General features: G+C 44.6%; 1 protein-coding gene across 1 annotated transcript in view; it reads left to right on the top strand.

Moving 5' to 3' along the window:
* Ptprb (protein tyrosine phosphatase receptor type B) overlaps positions 1-23,211 on the top strand; it is an 88,107-nt gene that overhangs the window by 48,028 nt on the left and 16,868 nt on the right. Inside the window, exons 15-29 of the mRNA XM_041665071.1 lie at positions 305-568; positions 1,998-2,279; positions 3,575-3,853; positions 4,390-4,539; positions 7,276-7,519; positions 9,072-9,178; positions 12,724-12,823; positions 13,637-13,720; positions 13,818-13,835; positions 13,942-14,023; positions 14,573-14,663; positions 15,508-15,584; positions 17,402-17,536; positions 19,345-19,467; positions 19,911-20,074. Coding sequence (XP_041521005.1) covers positions 305-568; positions 1,998-2,279; positions 3,575-3,853; positions 4,390-4,539; positions 7,276-7,519; positions 9,072-9,178; positions 12,724-12,823; positions 13,637-13,720; positions 13,818-13,835; positions 13,942-14,023; positions 14,573-14,663; positions 15,508-15,584; positions 17,402-17,536; positions 19,345-19,467; positions 19,911-20,074 — 2,200 coding nt within the window. The remainder of the gene's footprint in view (positions 1-304; positions 569-1,997; positions 2,280-3,574; positions 3,854-4,389; positions 4,540-7,275; positions 7,520-9,071; positions 9,179-12,723; positions 12,824-13,636; positions 13,721-13,817; positions 13,836-13,941; positions 14,024-14,572; positions 14,664-15,507; positions 15,585-17,401; positions 17,537-19,344; positions 19,468-19,910; positions 20,075-23,211) is intronic.

Here is a 23,211-nt window from a genome sequence, read left to right as displayed (position 1 = left end):
TGTGGAAGGTGACTGGCACATTGCTGCCTGATATTAATCAGGTCCTCAATATTTTCCTGGACCTGTTTATTGGGGTGCACGTAGCCAGCATGAAGAGTTGCCAGCTGCTGTGATTTGTTTTAACTGTACCATAGCTACCCCACATGAGCCTTGCTAAGAGCAGGCTGACCCATCGGCAAGAGCTGAGGCCACAGTGCAAGTGGACTCAACCATGTGGCCGGCACAGCCCAGATTCTCACCTGCGTATCAGCATGGTTTCACACCACGGTCTCGTTCTCAGGGTGATCTTTTTTTCTCCTTTCAGTCCCAGCTGCTGTGAACCATCTCAAAGCATCCAATCGGAACATGACAGATAGCCTTTGGTTCAGCTGGAGTCCAGCCTCTGGGGACTTTGACTTCTACGAGTTGATTCTCTACAATCCCAATGGCACAAAGAAAGAGAACTGGAAAGACAAGAGCCTGACAGAGTGGCGCTTTCAAGGCCTCGTGCCTGGAAGGAAATACACCCTGTATGTGGTGACCCACAGTGGGGACCTCAGCAATAAAGTCACAGGGGAGGGCAGGACAGGTAAGAAGCCCAGTGGAGTACTGGTGAGGAGTGACTTCTAGAGATATATTTCAATAATGGTTTTAATGATAAGATGGCTGGCGGGGGGGCAGATCAAGTACTTGCTGCTCAAGGAAGAGGAGTAAGTTTAAACCCGAGAACCCAAGTACAGTAGAGCTTAAGGAAGCATATCTGTAATACTGTGTCCTCTTAGAGGCAAAGTGGGGGTGGGGACATGGGAAGCTTGGGAGCCAGACACCTTGGCATACATGGGGCAGGCAACAAAGACATCCTGCCTCAGCTGAGTATAAAGACTAACACTCAGGGTTGACCATCGCACATGAACTATGAACTATGGCATGTATGCATGCTCTCTCTCTCTCTCTCTCTCTCTCACACACACACACACACACACACACACACACATTCTTTCTCTGTCTCTCTCTCTCTTTCCCTCATGGGCATACATGTATGTCTGTACATAATGGACACACACAATGATAAAATAAAACCCCTCTATCTCAGCTTTGTATAAAAAGTACTAGGCTCTTGGTTGTGCACTGTCACTCACCTGCATGAAGCAAGGTAGGATCACTGAGCAGCTCAGCTCAGATCTAAAAAACGAGGATAATGATAGAGATCACCACTGTGTCACTATGGGCTAGTCTCTTTTACATGCTGCTGTGCCTTGGGCATACACAGATAATACCTGTGTCCCACCTTGGAGTATGTCTTAGTTAGGGTTTCTATTGCTGTGAAGAGAGACCACGACCATGGCAACACTTATAAAAGATATATTTAATTGGGATGGCTTGCTTACAGTTCAGAAGTTCAGCCCATTATCATCATGGTGTAACATGGTGGCATGCAGGCAAGACATGGTGATGGAGAAGTAGCTAAGAGTTGTACATCTTGCAGGCAATAGGAAGTGGTCTCAGTGTAACACCAAGGGAAGCTTGAGCAAAAGAGACCTCAAAACACACCCCCCACAGTGATATACTTCCTCCAACAGGGCCACACCTACTCCAACAAAACCACACCTCCTAATAGTGCCACTCCCCTTGGGGGCCATTTCCTTGCAAACCACCACATAGTCAGTCTACAAAATTATCTAAAATCGGACACAGTTGTCTCTGAATCCCAGCCCTTTGCTTTCAAATCTGATGGAGTACTTTCCCACACACATAACCCATTTGGGATACATTCACGTTCTGTGACATCCTGGTAAGGAAACTATGGTTATGAATATTTAAAGAAAAGACATATGTAATGCTATATATATAGCGCCGTATACAAGGTTGCTACTATAAAAGAAAGTTTCTGCATCTATTATTATCATGTTTTCTCTTCATACGTTAAAGTAGATGTGATGTCACTCAATGCTCTGAATCTATATGCTACGTCATGAATTTGATTATGTGATTTTTTTTTCATTTTATTTTATGTATAGCCCCAAGTCCCCCCAGTCTTTTGTCATTTGCTGATGTTACAAACACTTCCTTGGCCATCACCTGGAAGGGACCCCCAGACTGGACAGACTACAATGACTTTGAGCTGCAGTGGTTCCCCAGAGATGCACTCACTGTCCTCAACCCGTACAGCAACAGGAAATCAGAAGGACGCATTGTGTATGGGCTTCACCCAGGGAGATTCTATCAATTCAGTGTCAAGACGGTCAGTGGGGATTCCTGGAAAACATACAGCAAACCAATTTCTGGATCTGTGAGGACAAGTATGGCTTGTTTTGCTTCTCTTGGCGTTCAGATGGGATGAGAGGATCATCTTACTCCAGTGGGGTTTGGGCTGAATCCATAGTCTCGTTTGAGATGGTTGGACTTGGATTCAGAGAGTGAGCATGCGTATTATCTCCTGTTCGGTAGAAAATAGAATGATAGAGTCCTTCTAGGTTTCTGTAGGCAAGACTGGAGGATGGCGACAGAAGTCAGTACATGGAGGATCATGACTCCTTACAGTTACTTCCCAGCCTCCTCTTTAGCAGAGGTCACTTTAATTGAGTAAGGACTCTGCCAGCCAGTACGCTAGGTGGCTGTACGTGTTTCCACCATGAAAGCATTATAATAACTCTATGAAGTAGAGATTCTTATTTTCCTCATGGACAGCTGGGCAGTAGAGGTGGAAAAGTCACTTGTCCAAAAGTGTTGATAAGTAGACTTTGCATTCAGGCTGGGCGCTTCCCTTTTAACCCCTAAACTACCCTGCCCCACCTTCTGTTCCACCAGTTTCAGTGTGCTCACGTGCACTTGTTTTCTCCAACCATATCAACGATTTTCTAAAGAGACAGTTCCATTCCTTTTCTTGGGGTTTTTATTGTTGTATTGTTTTCGTTCGGGTTTGCAGTATGCAAGAGAGAACCCTTGGCTTTACTTGGGCCAGGCAAGTGCTACAACCCTACAGGCATTTCTAGCTATTTCTTTTGCCTTTGTATTTATTTATCTATTTTTTTGGGTATTCTCTCATGAGTATGCATGTGCGTGGATGCCACAGCACACACGGATGTGAAGGCCAGAGGATAACTTGTGAAAGTCAGTTGTCTTCTTATAACATGTAGCTTCCAGGCATTGAACACAGGCCATCAGGTTTTGCGGCAAGTACCTTTACCTGCTGAGCATCTCATGGGCCCCATTTTGACTTTAAACTTTTTCTGTTTGTTCATTAGTTCATTTATTTTGTGTTTTTCAGTACAGGGTTTTTCTGCATAGCCCTGGCTGTACTGGAACTCACTCTGTAGACTAGGCTAGCCTCAAACTCAGAAATTCACCTTTCTCTGCCTCCCAATTGCTGGGATTAAAGGCGTATGACACCATTGCATGGCTTAAACATTTTTTCCAAAGTGCAATCCAGTAGCCAGAAATTTTCCTTGATCCTTAAAAATATTTTCCCCCAAAAGCAATTCAATAAATTATGGGGACTGTTTGTGTACACCTCTGAGACAGTTCCCTCCAAAGGTGCTCAAGAAAGTGAGACTCCCACACTCCTGAGTTGTATTTGTCCCCTTTGCCCCTACAGAGCCAGACAAGATACAAAACCTGCATTGTCGTCCCCAGAACTCGACGGCCATCGCCTGTTCTTGGGTACCACCTGACTCCGACTTCGATGGTTATAATGTTGAGTGCCGGAAGATGGATACCCAAGAGATTGAGTTTTCCAGGAAACTGGAGAAAGAAAAATCTCTGCTCAACATCATGATGCTAGTGCCTCATAAGAGGTACTTAGTGTCCATCAAGGTGCACTCAGCCGGTGTGACCAGTGAGGTGGTTGAAGACAGCACCATCACGATGATAGACCGTAAGTGTCCCCCAAAGCTCTGCATGGGCCCTCCTGTCACCCAGGGTAGAGGGCTGTGCCCCTCTCTTGGTCATTTCCATCCCTTCATTCTACTGCACGCTGTCTTCGTGTGCACAGCCTTAGAGAAGAGAAGCTAATGGACTCCAGGAAAACAGAGACCTTTCTCTGAGTAAAGTTCTCCACTAGCAAACAAGTCAACATTAAACCGCCCGAATGAGTTGGAATTGAAGGGCATCGCCTTGCCTGGTCTAGTTAGTCTATAACTAGTGGGGCTTTTAAACGATTTGGTGCTACCACCGGAGGAAATCCTGCCCAGGAGCCGCCTCTTCCATTATGCTTAACGTGATACCGCTAATTGTTTTCTCCGCCTGCTTCTGTTCAGCAGAGGAGGAGGATTTCCTCGTGGGGGGCTGTAATAGCACACTCCCTAGTGCACAAAGGCTGAGGTGACTACAGACCTTCACCCCCCTGACCTGTTCAGAGGGAGAAAGCAGCCTCGTGACCCTGCTTGGCTCCTTCCCCACCTCTTTTTCCAGGCCCTCCTCCACCACCCCCGCATATTCGTGTGAATGAGAAGGAGGTGCTGATCAGCAAATCCTCCATCAACTTCACTGTCAACTGCAGCTGGTTCAGCGACACCAACGGGGCCGTGAAATACTTCGCAGTGGTGGTGAGAGAGGCTGACGGTGAGTAGGGATGAGTTAATGAACCGAAGACACAGAATGGCCTCCTTCGAGGTCACGTGAGGGCTCCTTCAATGACAAAGTTGGGAGAGTGTAGGGAATTAAATTTTTAATACTCATTTCTCTCTCTGCTGGATCCAGGGAGATATAAGTAAAGCTGATCGGAGGTCCTTTGGCAACAAATCCCGTTATCTTTAGGCATACTGATTAAATGAGAAGAGAATAATAAAAATAACAATAACAGTAAACACTGACTTGAAGAGAGTTGCCCACACTTACAAGCTCAGCACTCAAGAAGCTGAGACAGGAGGACTACTATGAGTTCAAGAGCATCCTATAATATGTAGCAAGACCTAGCTCAAAAAAATATATATATAAAGATCATTTTCAGAGCCATTATTATTTCCCAAGCACTGTTGGAAACACATGAACATCCCCTGGGCTACCTGTCAATCTTGTTGGCTCCAACTTTTTTTTAATTCTGCCATTATGTAGCCGTCTATCTCAACCCTTTATCTCTCTCTGTCTCAAATGCCTCTGACAGCCACCTACTCCCAAATTGTGCATCAGCTCACAGAAATGCCCAAAAGCTTACAAGAGAGAAAAGATGTTCATTTGAATTATCACCTCCTTTACTGAATTTTGTTTGCTTGATCTTACTATTGCCTTTCCTTTGCTTCATCGTCCAAGTTAACCTGAGACTCATGAGTCTCCTGCCTCGGTTTCCCCAGTGCTTGGATCACAGACATATGTCACCACACCCAGCGTCTATTTTTTTAACAGTATTTCATTATCTTAGTTTTGTAGGACATGCAGAGACTGCCCGGTGTCCACAGGTGGGACACACGCTATACAGTGGCTGTCACACCACTATACACAACTGAGTTGTCACCTTCAGAGTCCACTGTGACACACTCTGTCACATTGCCTGTGGGGGTGATGTATTGGGGGAGGGGTGCCTGTGTCCAAGTATTCCTTTGCTGTTCAGGGCCTAAGGGTCAACTCTTTCTAATAGATCCCAGTGTGCACAGTGACTCTAGTCTAGTTCACTTCCCTTAGTTTTCTCAAAATTATTTAAGGTGCTCTCCATGAATTTTCTTAATCATCTCTGACTTCTGAGCCGAGTGTGGGTAAAGAGGCGTTTTTAAACAGCACAGACAACCAGAACGATTTCTAGACTAAACGGCATTTTCTTTTCACTGGGTATTTAACAGTCTGCATTGTTTTGCATTCTATTTAGTTGATGAAATTGGTTATGCATAATTAATTAGATAATTTCAAGGGTCACTGGTCCATCCCCAGTTTCCTCACACCCTGTGGTTGGAGACAAATGTGGGAGCCGTGAATAGTCTTTAATTAGACAGCCATGAAGATAACGTGTTTCCACATCACGTGCATCTAGGGCAGTGACCCAAAACTCAAAACCATCAGGGAAGTCAGCCTTCGGCTCCCCAGACAGGTGGGTTTCCAATACTGGTGTCCACAGACTTGCACGATGGTCCCTTGGTACCCAAAGAGAACAATCCATGCATATATACTCATCCTAGAGGCAATATTTTTTTTCATTTCAGATATTGCCATCAAAATAATATCTCCATTTCAGAAAAGGTAAATTGATGACAAAACAAGAAGCAAGAAGTCATCTGTAGTCTGGGACTTAAGAACACTGGAGGCGGGGGTTCTTCTGGCTAAGGGGCGTGGCAGAAGGGATGTATAAAAGCAGAAACCCAGGAAGCCTTTAGAAAGCTAGCGTCAGGGTTTCAGCTAGGTTTTTGGGAAGAGGAAGAGAGAAGTAAAAGACCTCCAAGTCTCTGTCTGGAGCCTTTTTAGAATGTGTCCTGAGAATATAATACCAGGAGGACCTCAGTTCTTGGAATTAATCTCTTCTGGTTGATTCCTTCTCTACCCACAAATCTGAATCCCCAGGCACAGAATAAATAAAATACCAATAAATCAGGAGAAACAAATTCTAAGATATTCTCCTGGTGAGTGGTTCTTATTAAACAAAGTCCTAGGTGCTGTGATAAACCCACTTCTGGAAAGACATCGAAGACAGAATCCCATCTTCGTAATATTTACCTTATTAAGTATGCTTTTTCTTTTTCCTCAAGCAACATCAAAACTAATTCACAGCATTCAGACAGGCCGAGTGGACAACAGACTGGATGGATAGCAGGCTGGGTGGACAGCAGGCTGGGTGAACAAGGAGAGTATTCTGGGAAGTGCTCAAAGTGAGCAGACAAATTTGAGCCAGGACCAAATCGTATTCAAGATAAGAGAGCCGTAAGACAACTCTAGACATGCAGGTTGTCCAGGGGGACAACTGCTCTGCCTTGGGACATGATTTCCTTATCTCTTCTCCATCTCCCAGGTCATTAGAGTTTCTGCAACGACAGTAAGTTTGGCAAGGTAGAGAGATTACTGAGTGGCTTCACTCTCTTGAGTTGCCAGGCATTCAGAACTGTGGGACATGTTATTATTTGATGTAATTGATTGACTCGGTGGCCTAGAAAATCGAATGTGTATTGCATAACTATAAAAATTATTTTTATGTATATTAGAAACAATAGTTTCATAGCATATTCTGAGATTGCCAAATCCTTATTATGGTATAACCGAAGATAGTGGATAAGCATGTAGCCTTAGAAACATGACGCGCGCATGTGTGCACGCACACACACACACACACACACACACACACACATACACTAGTTTTTAACTGTAGGTTTTCTCCTGCAGGCGTGGATGAGCTGAAGCCAGAACAACAGCACCCTCTCCCTTCCTACCTGGAATACAGGCACAACGCCTCCATTAGAGTCTACCAGACCAATTACTTCGCCAGCAAGTGCGCCGAAAGCCCCGACAGCAGTTCTAAGAGCTTTAACATTAAGCTTGGAGCCGAGATGGACAGCCTTGGTGGTAAATGTGATCCCAGTCAGCAAAAGTTCTGTGATGGACCACTGAAGCCACACACCGCCTACAGGTTAGATGCATGGCCATCATTGGCCTGGGAGACGTATTACATTATGAGGTGCTCAGGCAGCTAAGCAACGTCAGTGCCTTATGAACTCCTGTAGACGAATAGCCTACGCGGCAAGAGCACTCTATATTATATTAGAGAGAGTGATTTATACAAGCTGAGCTCCTGCATCCACTCTCGGGTAATGTGCAAAGAGGGCTTTTTCAGCACTGTACAAAAGCTCCAGGACACTGTGTGAAGGACTGAGGGGTTTTAATAGATTATTCTTTCTCCTGCAACTGCTTTAGCCTTTCTCAAGTAATATATGCTGCTCGCCGTTGTGAAAATATTCAGCGAGACTGAGTTTGGGGAGACCCAAACAATGTGAAGCTCCATCAGACACTTTTAATGAGACTAAAGCTATACTTACTCTCTAAGGTGTGCAAACGTGAAAGTGCTCTATGGTCCAGACAGGGCTCTTGGAGAGAGCTCTGCCTAAATGAAAGCACCTGTTCCTCGCTCTGAGGCGGCGCAGGAGTCTAGCAGCTGTTTGCTTTTAAGCCCCCAGAAAGCACAGCTGCTGCCAGCAGAGCGAGCCTTCCTGCCCTAGGAATTTGTGGCATTCTTATTCTTCATTGTGTTTAAATAGAGTCACCCAGTCAGCATCCTCAAGGGAAAGGAAACCTAAGCTCCTGTCTTGGCTGATAAGGCTACAGACATCCAAATTTATTATTTCCTCAGAGGATGGACCTTCTCTGTTGGGTGTTGTGGCAAGCCTGATAATCCAGGCAACATGGCAGCCAGTCAGGTTCCCTGGGAGCCAGTGTGTATTCTGGCTGATCAGAGCCAGGCAAAGTCTTACTGACTTATGTCAGTCTTAATGATAATCACCATAGTGACACCTGAAGTCGTCGTCTTCTTCCCTCTTCCTCCTCCTCCTCCTCCTCCTCCTCCTCCTCCTCCTCCTCCTCCTTCTTTTCCTTCTCCTCTTCTCCTCCTCCTCCTCCTTCTCCTTTCCTCTCGTCGTCCTCCTCCTCCTCTTCTTCTTCTTCTTCTTCTTCTTCTTCTACTTCTTCTTCTTCTACTACTACTACTTCTACTTCTTTTCCTTCTCCTCTTCTCCTCCTCCTCCTCCTTCTCCTCTCCTCCTCCTCCTCCTCTTCTTCTTCTTCCTCTTCCTCTTCTTCTTCTTCCTTCTCCTCCTTCTGTTTCTGCTTCTTTTCTTAAGAATTCCATTTTCTTTTCTTGGTATTCGTTAACATCAGACACATTGTATCTATAAACGTGCTGTATGACTTCCTCCACAGGACTGAAGTTTTCAGGGTGGTAAGAGTTTTGCTTTAGTCCTCTTATGATCCCTGACTCCTAGAAAGTGACCTGCACACTGCAGGGACTCAATAAGAATTTGATGACCAAACCAGTGAATGGTTGCATGAATCCACGCCTGTCTGGCTCCATAGTTCATCTCACCCTGCACACCGGACAACCACCTACCGATCCTGTTTCCCCTTGAACTCAGTTTTCGGTCCATCCTGCGCCGCTCAGTCGCTGGATAAATAAACGTGTTTTCTTTCAGAATCAGCATCCGGGCCTTTACGCAGCTATTTGACGAGGACTTGAAAGAATTCACAAAGCCCCTCTATTCAGACACGTTTTTCTCCTTGCCTATCACCACCAAGTCAGGTAAGGCTCCTCTCCGCCCACGCATGCCTTCCCCGGTTACCAAATCATCTACAAGAGCCTTTAGTGGGGAGGATGGTGACTTGCCTGATGGTGGCTGGTATTTATTTTCCCTTGGATTTTAATCTCCACGTGACCATGGATTGACGTGGATCAGAGGGACGACACCAGTTCTACAGAACAGACTGGAGGGAGATAAATCTTAAAAGAAGGAGGAAGCACATGCTGTTTTTCCACTAAAAATGAAGTGTTAAGAGAATGAGAAACACCAGTACTAAGAGCTTACACACGTCACAATGTAAGCCAACCCAAAGGGCTGTCTGTTGTAGGTCGGACAGAGAGGGCCAGGGAGCCACACCAAAGCCATGACAGGTTTCTAATAGCCACTGCCAGGGACAAGGCCTTCCTTTGGTTTACTGGAGGGGGCTGGAGTTGAGCAAGCAGTTCTCAGGAAAGCCACATCTCAGGGGCAAACAATCAGCAGGCGTGCCCACAGCCTTCTGCTAGCTAAAACTAACCTTCCCTACCCTGCCGCTGGAAAGTCCTTAACCCCAACAGCCACCTGCCAATCCTGGGAATTTGTTGCTTAAACCCACCAATCAGCCCCCAGACTAATCTCTCCTTCCTAGAACTTCCCTAGCCCCGCTTGAAAGGAGCCTGTGAGCTTCTCTGGAGGTGGTCATGCACAACCCTGTCAGATGGGTAGACCCCAGCATGTTGGTGATATCAATAAATGCTCGTACTGACTGCATACATGACTGGTGGCCTATCGTGAGACTTCTTGCAGACCTTAACAAAAATACACATATGGGGATGGTTCTCTGTAGCCGCACGTTCAATACTGTTGGAGCCCAGAAAAAAAAAATCAAGAAACAAATATGTTTGTGCCAATTATAAAGACACTTTCTTTTCGTGCCATTGTTCTTTAAAATAGTCTACCACCGGCTGACACAGCATGCACATTGTATGAGCGTTGTCAGTTAATCCAGAGGTGTCCTACATCAAACAGAGGGTATGCGAGTTTTTATGGAATAATACGCCAACATTTAGGTATGGGTCATGGAAGCAATCGCCCATAAACACTAGGGGCAAGTGTGCATGTAAAAAAAGTGGGGAAGAAAAACACTAAGTATTAATTTTTAATTATGATATCCAAAAATAGAGGTTAAAGGTGATTTTTGTTTTCCTTCTGTTTGTTGTTTTCTTATACATTAAAGTCTTTTTTTAATATTTATTTATTTATTATGTATACAGTATTCTGTCTGTATGCCTGAAGGCCAGAAGAGGGCACCAGACCACTTTACAGATGGTTGTGAGCCACCATGTGGTTGCTGGGAATTGAACTCAGGACTTTGGAAGAGCAGGCAATGCTCTTAACCACTGAGCCATCTCTCCAGCCCCTACATTAAAGTCTTGTGTAGCACAATTAATAAAAATTGTCCCAGAGATCGAAATTGGGGTTCAGTAAAGCAAAACAGCCAGTCACTGGCTCTTACCTCTACCTCAGTCCAAAATAGCTATCCTGCCTCCAGGAATCGCAGAATGAGACTGTGTGTGAGAGCTGTCTCCTCCCATTTCATAATCCTCTTTAGGGCAGGGATTAAACGCATGCACCACTACCGCCCGGTTTCTCTGGCAAGCTAGTGTAGCTACTGGGATTAAAGGTGTGTGTCACCACTGCCTGGTCTGTAAGGCTGGTGGGTGTTGCTGTTTTTACTCTCTGAACTTCAAGGCAAGCTTTATTTTTTAAAATACAAATGAAATATCACTGCACTCTTGGGCCGGTGAAATGGCTCAGTAGGTAAAGTTACTTGCCTCCAAGCCTGACTGCCTGAGTTTGATCTCCCAGAACCCACATAGGAAAGGAGAGAACCAACTCTTGCAAGGTGTCCTCTGACCTCCACATTCACACCAGGGCACACCCATGCACACACACAATAAATAAATAAGTAAATGTAATTACAATTTTTTTTATTTTAAAAAATAAAAAAATAATGTTAATTTAGAGGTCAGTGTGTCATCACTCACCTGTAGCTCAGAGGCAGAGTTCTTGCCTAGTACATGGAAGGATCCCCCAAGTCCAATCCCCAGCAAAGTAACAATAATAATTTTAAAAAATTAAAATGTAAATTTGAAAGGCTTTGCATAAATGTTTGGAGGAAACCTGTGTAGCAAGTTTGGGGGACAGCATGGGTGGCCATGGTGAGTGACACTTGCCAGTCACCCCTTTGGTTTTGCACTCTCCGGAGTACAGTTCCTGCAGTTTGTCACCTGCATTTTAAATGTAAGAACCTGTGGTACCAAGAGGTTAAGTAACGTGCTCAATCATGTTCAGCTGGTATCCAGGCATCTCCCATCTAAGCCTGCGGTCTCAGCACTGCCCTGTCTCTGATTTTCTCCACTGTCATGAAAATTGCATGACTCCCATGGTCTTGTTCTTTGACTCCATCACATCCCAGCTTTCCTTGTCTGGTGTGCTGCAGGCTCAGACTTTTGGTCTGGGCACATTGTGTTGGTCTCTCCTCCTGCGCGAGCGATAAAGGATAGTCCAACCTCACAGCCCTTCCTCTCTGTTTCTGGCAAATATGAGGATAACCTCCTTCATCCTGGGCCAAAGAAGGATCAGAAGCCAGCTAAGAGGATTTGGATGTGCCTGGCTGAAATTTACTGTTGAGTAGAGACTTTGCAAACACGATTCTTTCTGATTTGAACTATTATGTTGGAACGGAAAATTTATGTAGTCCAATAAAAAAAAACGCTCAGCAAATATTCAAAGCAGAATCATAAATGCATTAAAGGAAAATGTCTGTGTTGATTGGATGAGCAATGTAAATCAATATAGAATAAACAGATCTAATGTTTAAGAGTGGAGCTCCCAAAACTAAACAGGAGAAGCAAAATAGGAAGACTTTCCAAAGGAAAAACAGACCAATGATTCATAGCAATGAACACTTTCAAGTAAAGATGTATGAACTAAAGGGTCTACTGTGTGACTCACCGGGCCACATGACAGCTTCTGTAAGAAAATCATCATCTTTGTCTTCCTCCTCCTCTTCCTCTTCCTCTTCTTCTTCCTCCTCCTCCTCTTCTTTCTTCTGTTCTTCCTCTTCCTCCTCCTCTTCTTCTTTCTCTTGTTTGGTTGGTTGTTTTGGTTTTTGATGGTCTTTTTTAAGTTTTATCTTAAGAGGGGAGGTTGCAAGGGCAGAGGGAGGAGGCAAGGGAATGGGGAGATGAGTGGGATCTGGATGCAAGATAGGAAATCCACAAAGAATTAATTAATGCATAAAAGAGAATATATACATTATCTGCTCCCAGAGTTGATGAACTTTTACTCTGGAACCAACCTGCCTATCACAGGATGTAGGCAACGGCTCTTTCACCCCACCTGCCTGCTCATGGCTTTGGGGTCGTCAATACCGCACTGTGGGCCTCTTGAACGGCACGAATGGCGATGTTACTTAGGAAGACAGCTCTCATAGCTGTCAGATTGGTGCCTTACCACTAATCCCCTCTCCTTTTATTTGTCGTTTCCCTCTGGATTATCACAGAGCCCTTGTTTGGCGTTATTGAAGGTGTGAGCGCTGGCCTGTTTCTAATTGGCATGCTGGTGGCCCTCGTCGCCTTCTTCATCTGCAGACAGAAGACTAAGTAAGTGTGAAGAAGCCCTTAGCGATCTGGCTCCCAAACATAGAGAGACTGCTAAAAATGCCCTTTAGTCTGAACGGGCAAACTAGTTTCATTTCTCCAGGTTAAATCACCCGTAGTTTCCTTAGTAAGAACAAGAGTCAAACTGAATCTGAGACTCATGCCTCTCCAGGTTTCCTACAAACCACTGATGCACCGGGCCCTCATTGATGAGAGGCCATCAGTAGATCTATTTAAATATGGACCAGAATCCTTTTGCACAGACAAAACAGTTGGGGTACATAACCTCATGAAGACAGACTTTTCCAAACTGTCTGCATGCGTTTCTGAAACGCCCTAGAAAGTACGGCTGGCATGAACATCATGGGATTCACCAGCTATCCTAATTTCAGGAAGAACTAAAACGAATACTTTCCTGAATGGGGCCCTTTTCTGTCACTAATTTAAAAAAACAAAAACAAAAAAAACCCCTTGTGTTCCTTGTATTCTCCCTTACAACCATATCTGGCATCTGAAGTTTTCTGGCTTAGGGGACTTTCTTAAGGAAAGTTTTATTGAGTGTGGCAAATGATTATGACCAAACATCAGGAGACATCTTTCCATTATTCTGGAGATAGGTTCCTGAGTGGGCAAGGTGACGTCATATTGTTCCCATCTCCTCTTCCTCCCCCAAAGAGATGTCAGATGAGTGCAGACTTCCATGGAATCTGAAAGTTTCACATTTGCACAAGTGTGCATAGCTTTACCGTAAATGGGGGACATTGCACAAGCCAAGTAACACAATTAGAATAAAAAAATCTGTGTGCTATGTTTCAGCCATGGCCGAGAAAGGCCGTCTGCCCGCCTGAGCATTCACAGGGATGGGCCTTTGTCTGTCCACTTGAACCTGGGCCAGAAAGGGTAAGTGCCAAAGCTTCCTTTGCCCAGTTTACTGAAAAATGGTATTCTGTGAGATTTGCTAACAAGGCCCCTCTTTCTTTTTTTATCTATCTCACAGCAACCGGAAAACCTCTTGGTAAGAGAAAACGTATTAATTAATTCGCTTTTGAAATACAGCTCAGCCTGGTGAGAGCCCATTCCTTCAGTAACTTCTTCTCCTCTTGCTTTGTTTTGAATTACAGCCCCATAAAGATAAATCAGTTCGAAGGGCATTTCATGAAACTGCAGGCTGACTCCAACTACCTTCTGTCCAAGGAATATGAGGTACCGTGCAGGCCCGGGAAGCCTCTGCACCCACCTGCAGCATTCCCTCTTCAATGTGACTGTGAAGTCACAGTTGGGATGCCTTTGGTCTCAGGAGAGCACTCCTGTGTCTGTGCCGGGCCCCTTGAACAGAATTCCACCTGTTCTCGGAGGCTGGTTTGAGTTGGAAACGCACGGCAAACTCAGTGCTTTCTGATCAGTGAGAAAGAATGAACACATTTCAATGTGATACTGCCCATTACTCAGCATGTCTGAGGGGAAAAGTAGTTTGGAAAAGAGTACTGGGGCTTTGCATATCAGTTTTGCTATATGCGTGTCCTGGAGCGTGGTATTTATGGCCTCTAAGCCGCATCTGTAGGATAGTATTAAGATAGTACTAAGAACCCTCTCATGTAGGGTTGTGAAAAGGACCGGATCCCATGCATACGGAATGCCAGTGTTCCGTAAACTGTAACTCGGGTACACTTCTTTATGTGTCTCTGGGGTTGTATGAGTTGCCTTGTTTTATTTTATAATCTCCACTTGCAAACTTTTTTCTAAATCTAACAGGACTTAAAAGACGTGGGTCGAAACCAGTCATGTGACATTGCTCTCTTGCCTGAGAATAGAGGGAAAAATCGCTACAACAACATATTGCCCTGTAAGTTTTGTGTTGGAACTTAGTGGTGCTCTTACATAAGAACCATGTGCGTGCATGCGTGTGCGCGTGTGTGTGTATACGTGTGTGTGCATGCGTGTGTGTGCATGCGTGTGTGTGTATGCGTGTGTGTGCATGTGTGTGTGTGTGTGTGTGTGTGTGTATGCCGATTAGCTAGATATGCATACTCTCAGGCTCTAAAGACTTTAATAAGAAATGTCCCCAGTGCTCAGGCGCTTCTCTCACAAGGGTAATGGCCATTTTAAACTCTGGTTCTGAGAGTCCCAGTTGGCATTTCTCTTTGCGACTCTTACTCTTTCTCCTCGGAGGCTCAGAGCATGACCAAAGTTAAGAGCAGGGCTCTGACGGACACACTTGGGTTCACCTCACAATCTTTAGTCAGCAATTTTTTTTTTTTTTTTTTTTTTTTTTTTTTTGGTTTTTCGAGACAGGGTTTCTCTGTGGTTTTGGAGCCTGTCCTGGATAGTCAGCAATTTTTAAGAAGAGCAGCCTACCCTATCGGGTAGAGCCATCAAAGGCGGTTTTCCTGCTGGTATTCATTCCAGAAGTGAAAGAGAGCTGGCTGTTGCATGGAGCAAGGGTGTTAATGTTGCAAAGGAAGCCATATGGGGCTTCCCATTGTTTCCTGCATCCTTTGTTTATGTGCCACCTACATCACATGCCCCGAGTCAGTTACCATGTCAGAGCCCCAACTTAGTAAACAGAGATGGGAACACTTCTCTTGGGGCTGCTGTGGGGATCAGAGGTCAGGCAATCTAATACCACATTGCCCACATGGGACTATCATCCCAGGTAGCAGCAAATCATTCAATCAATCTCCTTGCAGATGATACCTCAAGGGTGAAGCTGTCCAACGTAGATGATGACCCGTGCTCTGACTACATCAACGCCAGTTACATCCCCGTAAGTGAACTCCCGTGTCGTCATGCCCAGGATGAAGCTGATGATGGTTATGTAGGACATGCGACGCCTTCAAAGCCTCCCTACTATTCTCCCTAGAAACAAGTTGCGAGATTTAAAAGACCATGTTCACTTGCCATAAAATACAGGTTGCTCCCTTCGATCGCTGTTTTTCACAACGGCCAAGGTCAGGTGCAATTCTCACAAACCCAGGATGCGTGTTCAAAGATTGTTTCCTTTTTGTGGCCCTGAGATAAGGAAGATTAGTGTTGCTCAAGGAAGATGGCCCCTATGGGTAAGACCACCATGCCAAAAGGGCCAATCTCTTGCTTCTTGGACTTTTGCGAGACACACATACACACTTCAAAGTTGTACTAACTTCTGGGCTCTGATACCGACTTACATCTTGCCAACCTCCCACATACACCAAAAAAGGGCGGCTTTAAAGGTCAAAAAAATACACCTAGATCTGATCTGAATTCCACTTCTGTCCCTGGCTGGCTCTGTGACACAGTTAGTTCTGTCACCTCACTGAGCCCCTAATTCCTTTTCCAAAAAAATTGGGAAAATACCTCATTATTGTCTATACATTCAGTAAGTGCTAATCAATTGAGTGATAACTATAATCCAAACACTGAGATATATAAAGGGATTATGTCTCTAAGAGAATTGTTGGATAGTCGCAACCTTAAAGAGTCACAGGGCAATGTCATGCTTACCACGCCAGAGCAGTGTCTCCTACACGAAAGACCATCAACACCACTCACACTTCAACACCGTCTGTTCTATCTGTCAGAGACAGGTAGAACTGCTACTTTGCACTTCTAATGACCCCTGTGTGATCCCATCCCCGCTAGCCTGAGGACCACACTGAGTAGCAAGAGATTAGAAGGTACCACAGAACACGGAGGAGGAGAATGCCAGCAGATAGAGAGGAAGATGAAAGATGACTTCAGTCAGGCAGACAAGGTGCTAAGGATAAATAAAGATTAGCCAGGCTGAGAAGCAGTGTGTGGGTGGCTGGGTTGTGGATGGCAGAACCAATGTAATATAGAGAGCTTGAACAAAGGCAACGAGAAATGAGCTTCCACTAAGACTTAGAACTAATTCTGGAGTGCCAAAGGGAAGAAGGAATTAGTGGGAATATCTAGGTCACTATGGTAAGGATGAAGTCAAAGCAGTGAACGTCCAGACCTACTGTGCATCCTCTGGGAGAAGCTCAGGGCATGAATGGCTCATTTTCCATTAAGTGTTCTTTGTATGATACCTCTTTCCAAATTAGTGTAATGTCGATTATCCAAAAAGAGTAACTGTTCTTTGAACAGTTCACACACACACACACATACACACAACCACTAAATACACAAACAAAGCCACACACACACATAGGTACATATAGACACAGAAACATTAATTATATACACAATCACACATAAAGGCACACACAGACACATACACACAGGTACACATACATACACACACACACACACACAAAGGCATACATGGACACACACATGGGTATGCATAGACACATACACAGGGACACACACACAAAAGTAAAATGGTTTTCTCTGTTGGGGCTGGAATCTTCCATTCGCCTTGACACAGACCCAGCCTATTAAGGGGACCGTGGCTGTAAACAATGGCCCAATGCTCTCTCCTTTGTCCTTCCCACTCCCAAGCCTTGACAACTGTGCTCATATCCTATTCTCCGGGGCCTGGCAGAGATCCCCACACCTTCTAATATGTGAGCTAGCTCTTTGTTTACAGTTCTGAAGAGCCCATTGTTTCTGACTCTCTGCATTGTAAACTTATCGCAGGGTAACAACTTTAGAAGAGAATATATCGCCACACAGGGACCGCTTCCTGGCACCAAGGACGACTTCTGGAAAATGGCGTGGGAACAAAATGTTCACAATATCGTCATGGTGACCCAGTGTGTTGAGAAAGGCCGAGTGAGTAGACAGTTTTCTTGCCTCCCTGGCTTTGCCCTCTGCTGTTCTTCTGATGGAATTCTATCCTCCTTCCCCATCCAAAGTTCCACCCACAAACCCAAGAAGACACCCTGGGGGAACTCTGTTAGGGAATTAAGCCACTTGATGATAAAAACAATGTGGATCCTTTTTTAAACTCTTGGTCAGACATTTCGTTCAAACTGTGAAGTCTGTGAGAGTCGGAAGTAAACATGAGTGGGGAGAATGCCTGACCCCGTGCTCTGTCCTTCAGAGTGTGGGTAGGAGAGCCACCCTCAGAGAAGAGGAACCTCCCAGGAGAGAAGTATTTGGGGCTGTACTGGCAGACATGGAGTAAAATATCTATCTGAACTATTATTAAAACCTTATATATTTATAATCCCCATTTATACTCTTTTATTTTATATGGCTACATTTAGGATTAAAAGACTGAAGGTAAAGAGCTTAATATGTGTATGCGGGATTTCCAGACTGTCTTCCATCATCCTGCCTAGACTGGGACCTATGTCTTTCTCCACAAGACTAACCTTACTAGATGATATTTACATAAATATTGATGAAATGGCTAGAATACTTATTCATGTAAACATATTACATATCCATGTAAATAGAAATTCAATACACATATGTAGCGATATCTGCCTACCTCACCATAAAATAAAATAAGAGTTATGTTCATTGTTTTGATACCCAAGTCTATATACAGAAATACAAATATATACTGATAGCCAATGAATATGTATCTTATAAAATATATCAATTTTAATTAATCTGTTCTGTTATACAGAGGGCTGCTTGTTGTTTTCGGCCACCTCACCTAGCTAGCTTAGACCCAAAATAATCACACAGAAACTGTATTAATTAAATCACTGTTTAGCCCATTAGATCTAGTTCTTTATTGGCTAACTCTTATATTAATTTAACCCATTTCTATTAATCTGTATATTGCCACGTGGCTGTGGCTTACTGGGTAAAGTTTCCAGCATCTGTCTCCAGCAGCTCCATGGCTTCTCTCCTGACTCTGCCTTTTTTTCTCCCAGCATTCAGTTTAGTTTTCCCCACCTACCTAAATTTTAGCTTATCAACAGGCCAAGGCAGTTTCTTTATTCACCAATGGTATTCACAGCATACAGAGGGAAATCCCACATCACTGTGCAGAATATAAAAACAAATACTCAGAATCTCCTTCCTCATCTCTGTGCACATAAGCACAAGTTCAGATGCAAGTTCTAACTCCTCAAAGGCCTCTGTCATCGGACCCAGGTAAGGAAAGTGATAAAAATTTGAACATCACTGGACCAGAAAACGATGCCTTCCTATGTTTGGCTAGGTCTTTCTTCTGACAGAACAGTTTTCCCCTTCTCCTTGAAATTCTTGGGGAAGGAATCCCAGGCCTTGTGAGGCAAGGCCTCTCTGCCACTGAGTTAGGGCCCCAAGTGCAAACAGAAGAAATTTTAAGTTGTTTATATTGGTTGGTGGGACCAGGACACCGAGGAAATCATTGAGAAAAAAAAAAGAAAAGCAAAAACAAAAAAAACCCTTAAGCTGTCCTAAAGGTGAATGAATCTGAAAGTGGGGATGGTTCATGCTGGGGGCGGGGGCAGTTTCTTGCTATCCCTTGGAAGAACATCCTGACTTTATCACTGGTCATGAGCAGATTAATAGAAAGTAAATGATCAAGTAGTTTTAGCAGCTGGTCCTGGATCCCTAACTCAGGGATTTGAGGGAGAGTGAAGATGGCCTTGCTGTCATGTTTCCAGACTTATTTTTTCCTCTCTGTTCTCTTCTAGGTGAAGTGTGACCATTACTGGCCAGCAGACCAGGACTCTCTCTACTATGGGGATCTCATCTTGCAGATGGTCTCAGAATCCGTGCTACCCGAGTGGACCATCAGGGAATTTAAGATTTGCAGTGTATGTTAGTTTGCTTGACTTCATTTTAAAACCCAACTTAGAAGCCAGGTACTGTGGTTATATATTTGGAATCCCAGCATTTGGGAGGTGGAGGCAAGAAGTTCAAAGTCATTCTCAAATACATGGATAGCTTGGGGCAAGCTTGGGCTACAAGAGACCCTATCTCAGGAAAAAGAATGGGAGCGAAGAAGAGAGGAAGAAAGGGAAGGAGGAAAGGAGGGAGGAGGGAGGAAGGAAAAGGGGGAGGGGAGGAGGGAGGCAGGAAGGGAAGAGGGACGGAATGAAAGAAACAACTCAGCTTACATAGGGGAGACTCTGAATCCTGCTTTTCCTGACTCGTAGCCTGTAGTTTCAGACCATGAAAAGTTGTGTGCGGCACAATTGTCGGAGTCCTTGTGTTTCCCTCAGCCGTCCCTCTCATCGTCTGCTCTCCACTCCTGCAGGAGGAACAGCTGGACGCACACAGACTCATCCGTCACTTTCACTACACAGTATGGCCAGACCATGGAGTGCCAGAGACCACCCAGTCCCTGATCCAGTTTGTGAGAACAGTCAGAGACTACATCAACAGAAGCCCGGGGGCGGGGCCCACAGTAGTGCACTGCAGGTAGAAGCAATGGAAGAGGTGGCAGGGGTAGGGGGGCGATGTCAGTAAGAGTCCACAGCAATGCGAAGGGTGCATGGCCCATGGGGGATCTCCAAGCCAGCCGGGCTACCTCCCCCCAGCGAGTGCCTCGTGTTCTCCTCCTCTTCTAACCTCATTCTTCTTCACAGCTTCTCCCTTTCCATTTTCCTCACCTCCCACTTTGTTCTCCCCCTCGCTCTCTTCTTGTTCTTTTTCCTACTGCATGAGCTATAGGATCCTTAAGTGACTTCCACGCCCTCCATCATGGTCCTGTCTCACCTTCAGCCCAACGTCTGGCTCATTTCCTCTCCCGTTCTAGCCCAGAAGTTGACTCTACAAGCTTATTCTTTTGCTTTGCTTGCTTCCAAATTTTTAAATTAATTTTTTTCAGATTACCGTGCATACCAATAGGTTTCATTATCACATTTTCATACATATATGTCCTTATACTTTATTTTTGTATGTTCTCCTCCCCCACAGTCCTCCCCCATATATCTTGCCTTCCTCTGATGGGTTCCCCTCTTACCCCCTCTGTTTTCATGTCATAAGTATTTCATTGCCTTCTCCCTCCTTGAGATCACTGTCTCCCCTCTCATGGCCCCCTTTCTAGTTTCATTACACACACACACACACACACACACACACACACACAATGTATTAGTTACTTTTCCATTGCTTTGATGAAGACACCATGAACAAGGCACCTTACGGGAGAAAGAGTTTCTTTGGGCTTACAGTTGCAGAGGTTTCACGTCCATTGTGGCAGAAACAATATGGCAGCCAACAGTAGCATGTGACTGGAGATGCCAGCTGAGCTTACCTGTTGAACTGCAAGCAAGAAGCAGAGAGAAGACAGGAAGTGGGCATGACTATAGATACTCAAAGTGACATACTTCTGCCAGTAAGGCCACACCTTCTAAACCTACTCAAAGGGCACCACTAACTGGGACCCAGTGTTCAAATGCCCGAAAACTGTGAGAGTATTTCCCTTTCAAGGCACCTCATGTAATTTTCCATCTAGGTCCTGAATAGAGGAGGAAACACACTATTTTTCTTTCTGAGTCTATTGCACAGACTTCTTCTTGCTTTCTGCTATTTTGTTTTGTTTTGGAGACAGGGTGTTTTCTGTGGTTTCCTGCTGTTTTTACCTCCTTGAGTTAGCGTTCTCGCTCCTCCCCTTGAAGGAGCCTTCTCCACCTATTGATATCACTGCCCCAGACTCCCCTCGGGGTCTAGTAGCATGTTCACATCCACTGGCGATGCTAGGACAAAATACTTCAGATCAGGTAAAAGGACTCAGTGAAAGGACTCAGTATTGTGGGGTGCTCCCCTCTGGAGCCTGGATTAGGCACAGATCACACCCAAACCCCGATTTCCTACACAAAGAGATCCTTTATTAAGCAAGGTAAAGAGACAAGATGGCTGAATCTGAATCAGGCAGAAATGGCAGCAAACGGCTTTACAGGGTGTGAATTTTAAAGGGAATAAAGGGTAGGTCTGTGTTAGAATGAGCTAGGGCGCATTGATAAGTTCTGATGGGTATTTTAATGAGGATAGTCAAAAGAATCAATTTTGATTCCTGGACCTTGGTCAGCCTCAGGAATGAGTCAATGGCAAAATAAGAGACTAGACCTTGGTGACCAGCTTTAGGAATGTAATCTAAAGGTTTAGCAAGGGGGAGGAGGGTAAAAGGCAAAGCCTGTCAGTACCATGTTTGCCAAGTTAGGACCTGTGTTTGTCATTCCCGGGCCTGTGTTTGCCATGCTCAGGCCTGTGTTTGCCATGCCCTGGGCCCTTCATTGGCAATTTATAAACAACAGAAATTTTCCTTTCACAATTATAGAAGCTTCAAGACCAAACCACAGACATCTTGGTCTTATAGGGACCTTGTCTCTGAAGCCACGTATACCCTCCAACAGAAAACTATGTCCTCATGTGGAGGAAGGAAGACAAGGGACAGGCAAAAGGACCTAGCTAACACACTCCAGATGTCTAGAGTCAATTTTTTCTTTTAAATTTCTTTTTCTCTCTTGCCTTTTTTTTTTTTTTGCTTCAGTTCATGTGTCCTTAAAATCAACTTAACGAACCAGCGTTCTCTCTCTGGGCAGCCTGGTGTTTCACTAATTAATGTTTGCAGCACGCTTTGATAGCTCTAACTGAAAGGCACTAATAAAGAAAGAGCAGAGAATTGCCACAGTAAAAGAAATGTCAAGTGTGTTAATTCCTCCCCAGCAACCCCACACCCTAGGAACCCTACTTTTATATGTCTTTGAACCTCAATGCTTTAATGAGTATCGAAAACACTTGGGGGTCTCCTGCTTTCTGAACAATGGCAAGCATTTCTTTCCAGAAACATTGGAGAACTGTTCTCTATCTTATAAATGTGTTCGTTGCCAGCCAAAATAACCAGAGGGGGTGTCTACAAAAGACATTGAGCCAGGCAGTAGTAGCACACGTCTTTAGTCCCAGCACTTAGAAAGCAGAGACAGGCGGATCTCTGTGAGTTCGAGGACAGCCTGATCTACAGAGCAAATTTCAGGATAGCCAAGGCCACACAGAGAAACCCTGTCTCAAAGAACTAAAAGAAAGAGAGAAAGGAAGGAAGGAAGAAAAAGAAAAGAATATTGGTGCTTATTTAGAAATAGCAGAACAGTGTAGTGGGAATGGGTGCCGTGGTCAATGATGGATATACTCACAGTTGAGTTTTTAAGACGAAAGTGAGGAAATTTAGATATGTTACTCAGTCACAAGTCTCACTGGTCTTAATAACCAGAGGGAGGAGTTGGCGTTCACTTACTGGTGGAGGTGCCATCACTGGTCTTTGCTTGGCAAGTATTATGTGGAAGCTTACATGGATTGCTATAGCTTTAAAGATAAAGGTAACTTTGGTACAGAAACCTTGGCATGTGTATAACACACCTAAAGCATGGTGTGAATGGAGAATGAAAAGGGATTTCTTATGGGCCCTAGAAAGCCCTTATGAAGGTGTGTGTGTATATGTATATGTATATGTATATGTATATGTATATGTATATGTATATATGTGTGTGTATGTTTGTGTGTGTGTGTGTGTGTGTGTGTGTGCGTGTGTGTGTGTGTGTGTGTAAGTGAAAGACAGG

This window comes from Microtus oregoni, unplaced genomic scaffold, assembly GCF_018167655.1.
Source record: "Microtus oregoni isolate MIOR12 unplaced genomic scaffold, Mior012 000001F_ref0000356, whole genome shotgun sequence".
In the NCBI taxonomy this organism is placed as follows: Eukaryota; Metazoa; Chordata; class Mammalia; order Rodentia; family Cricetidae; genus Microtus; species Microtus oregoni.
This window is presented reverse-complemented; position numbering and strand designations above follow the sequence as displayed.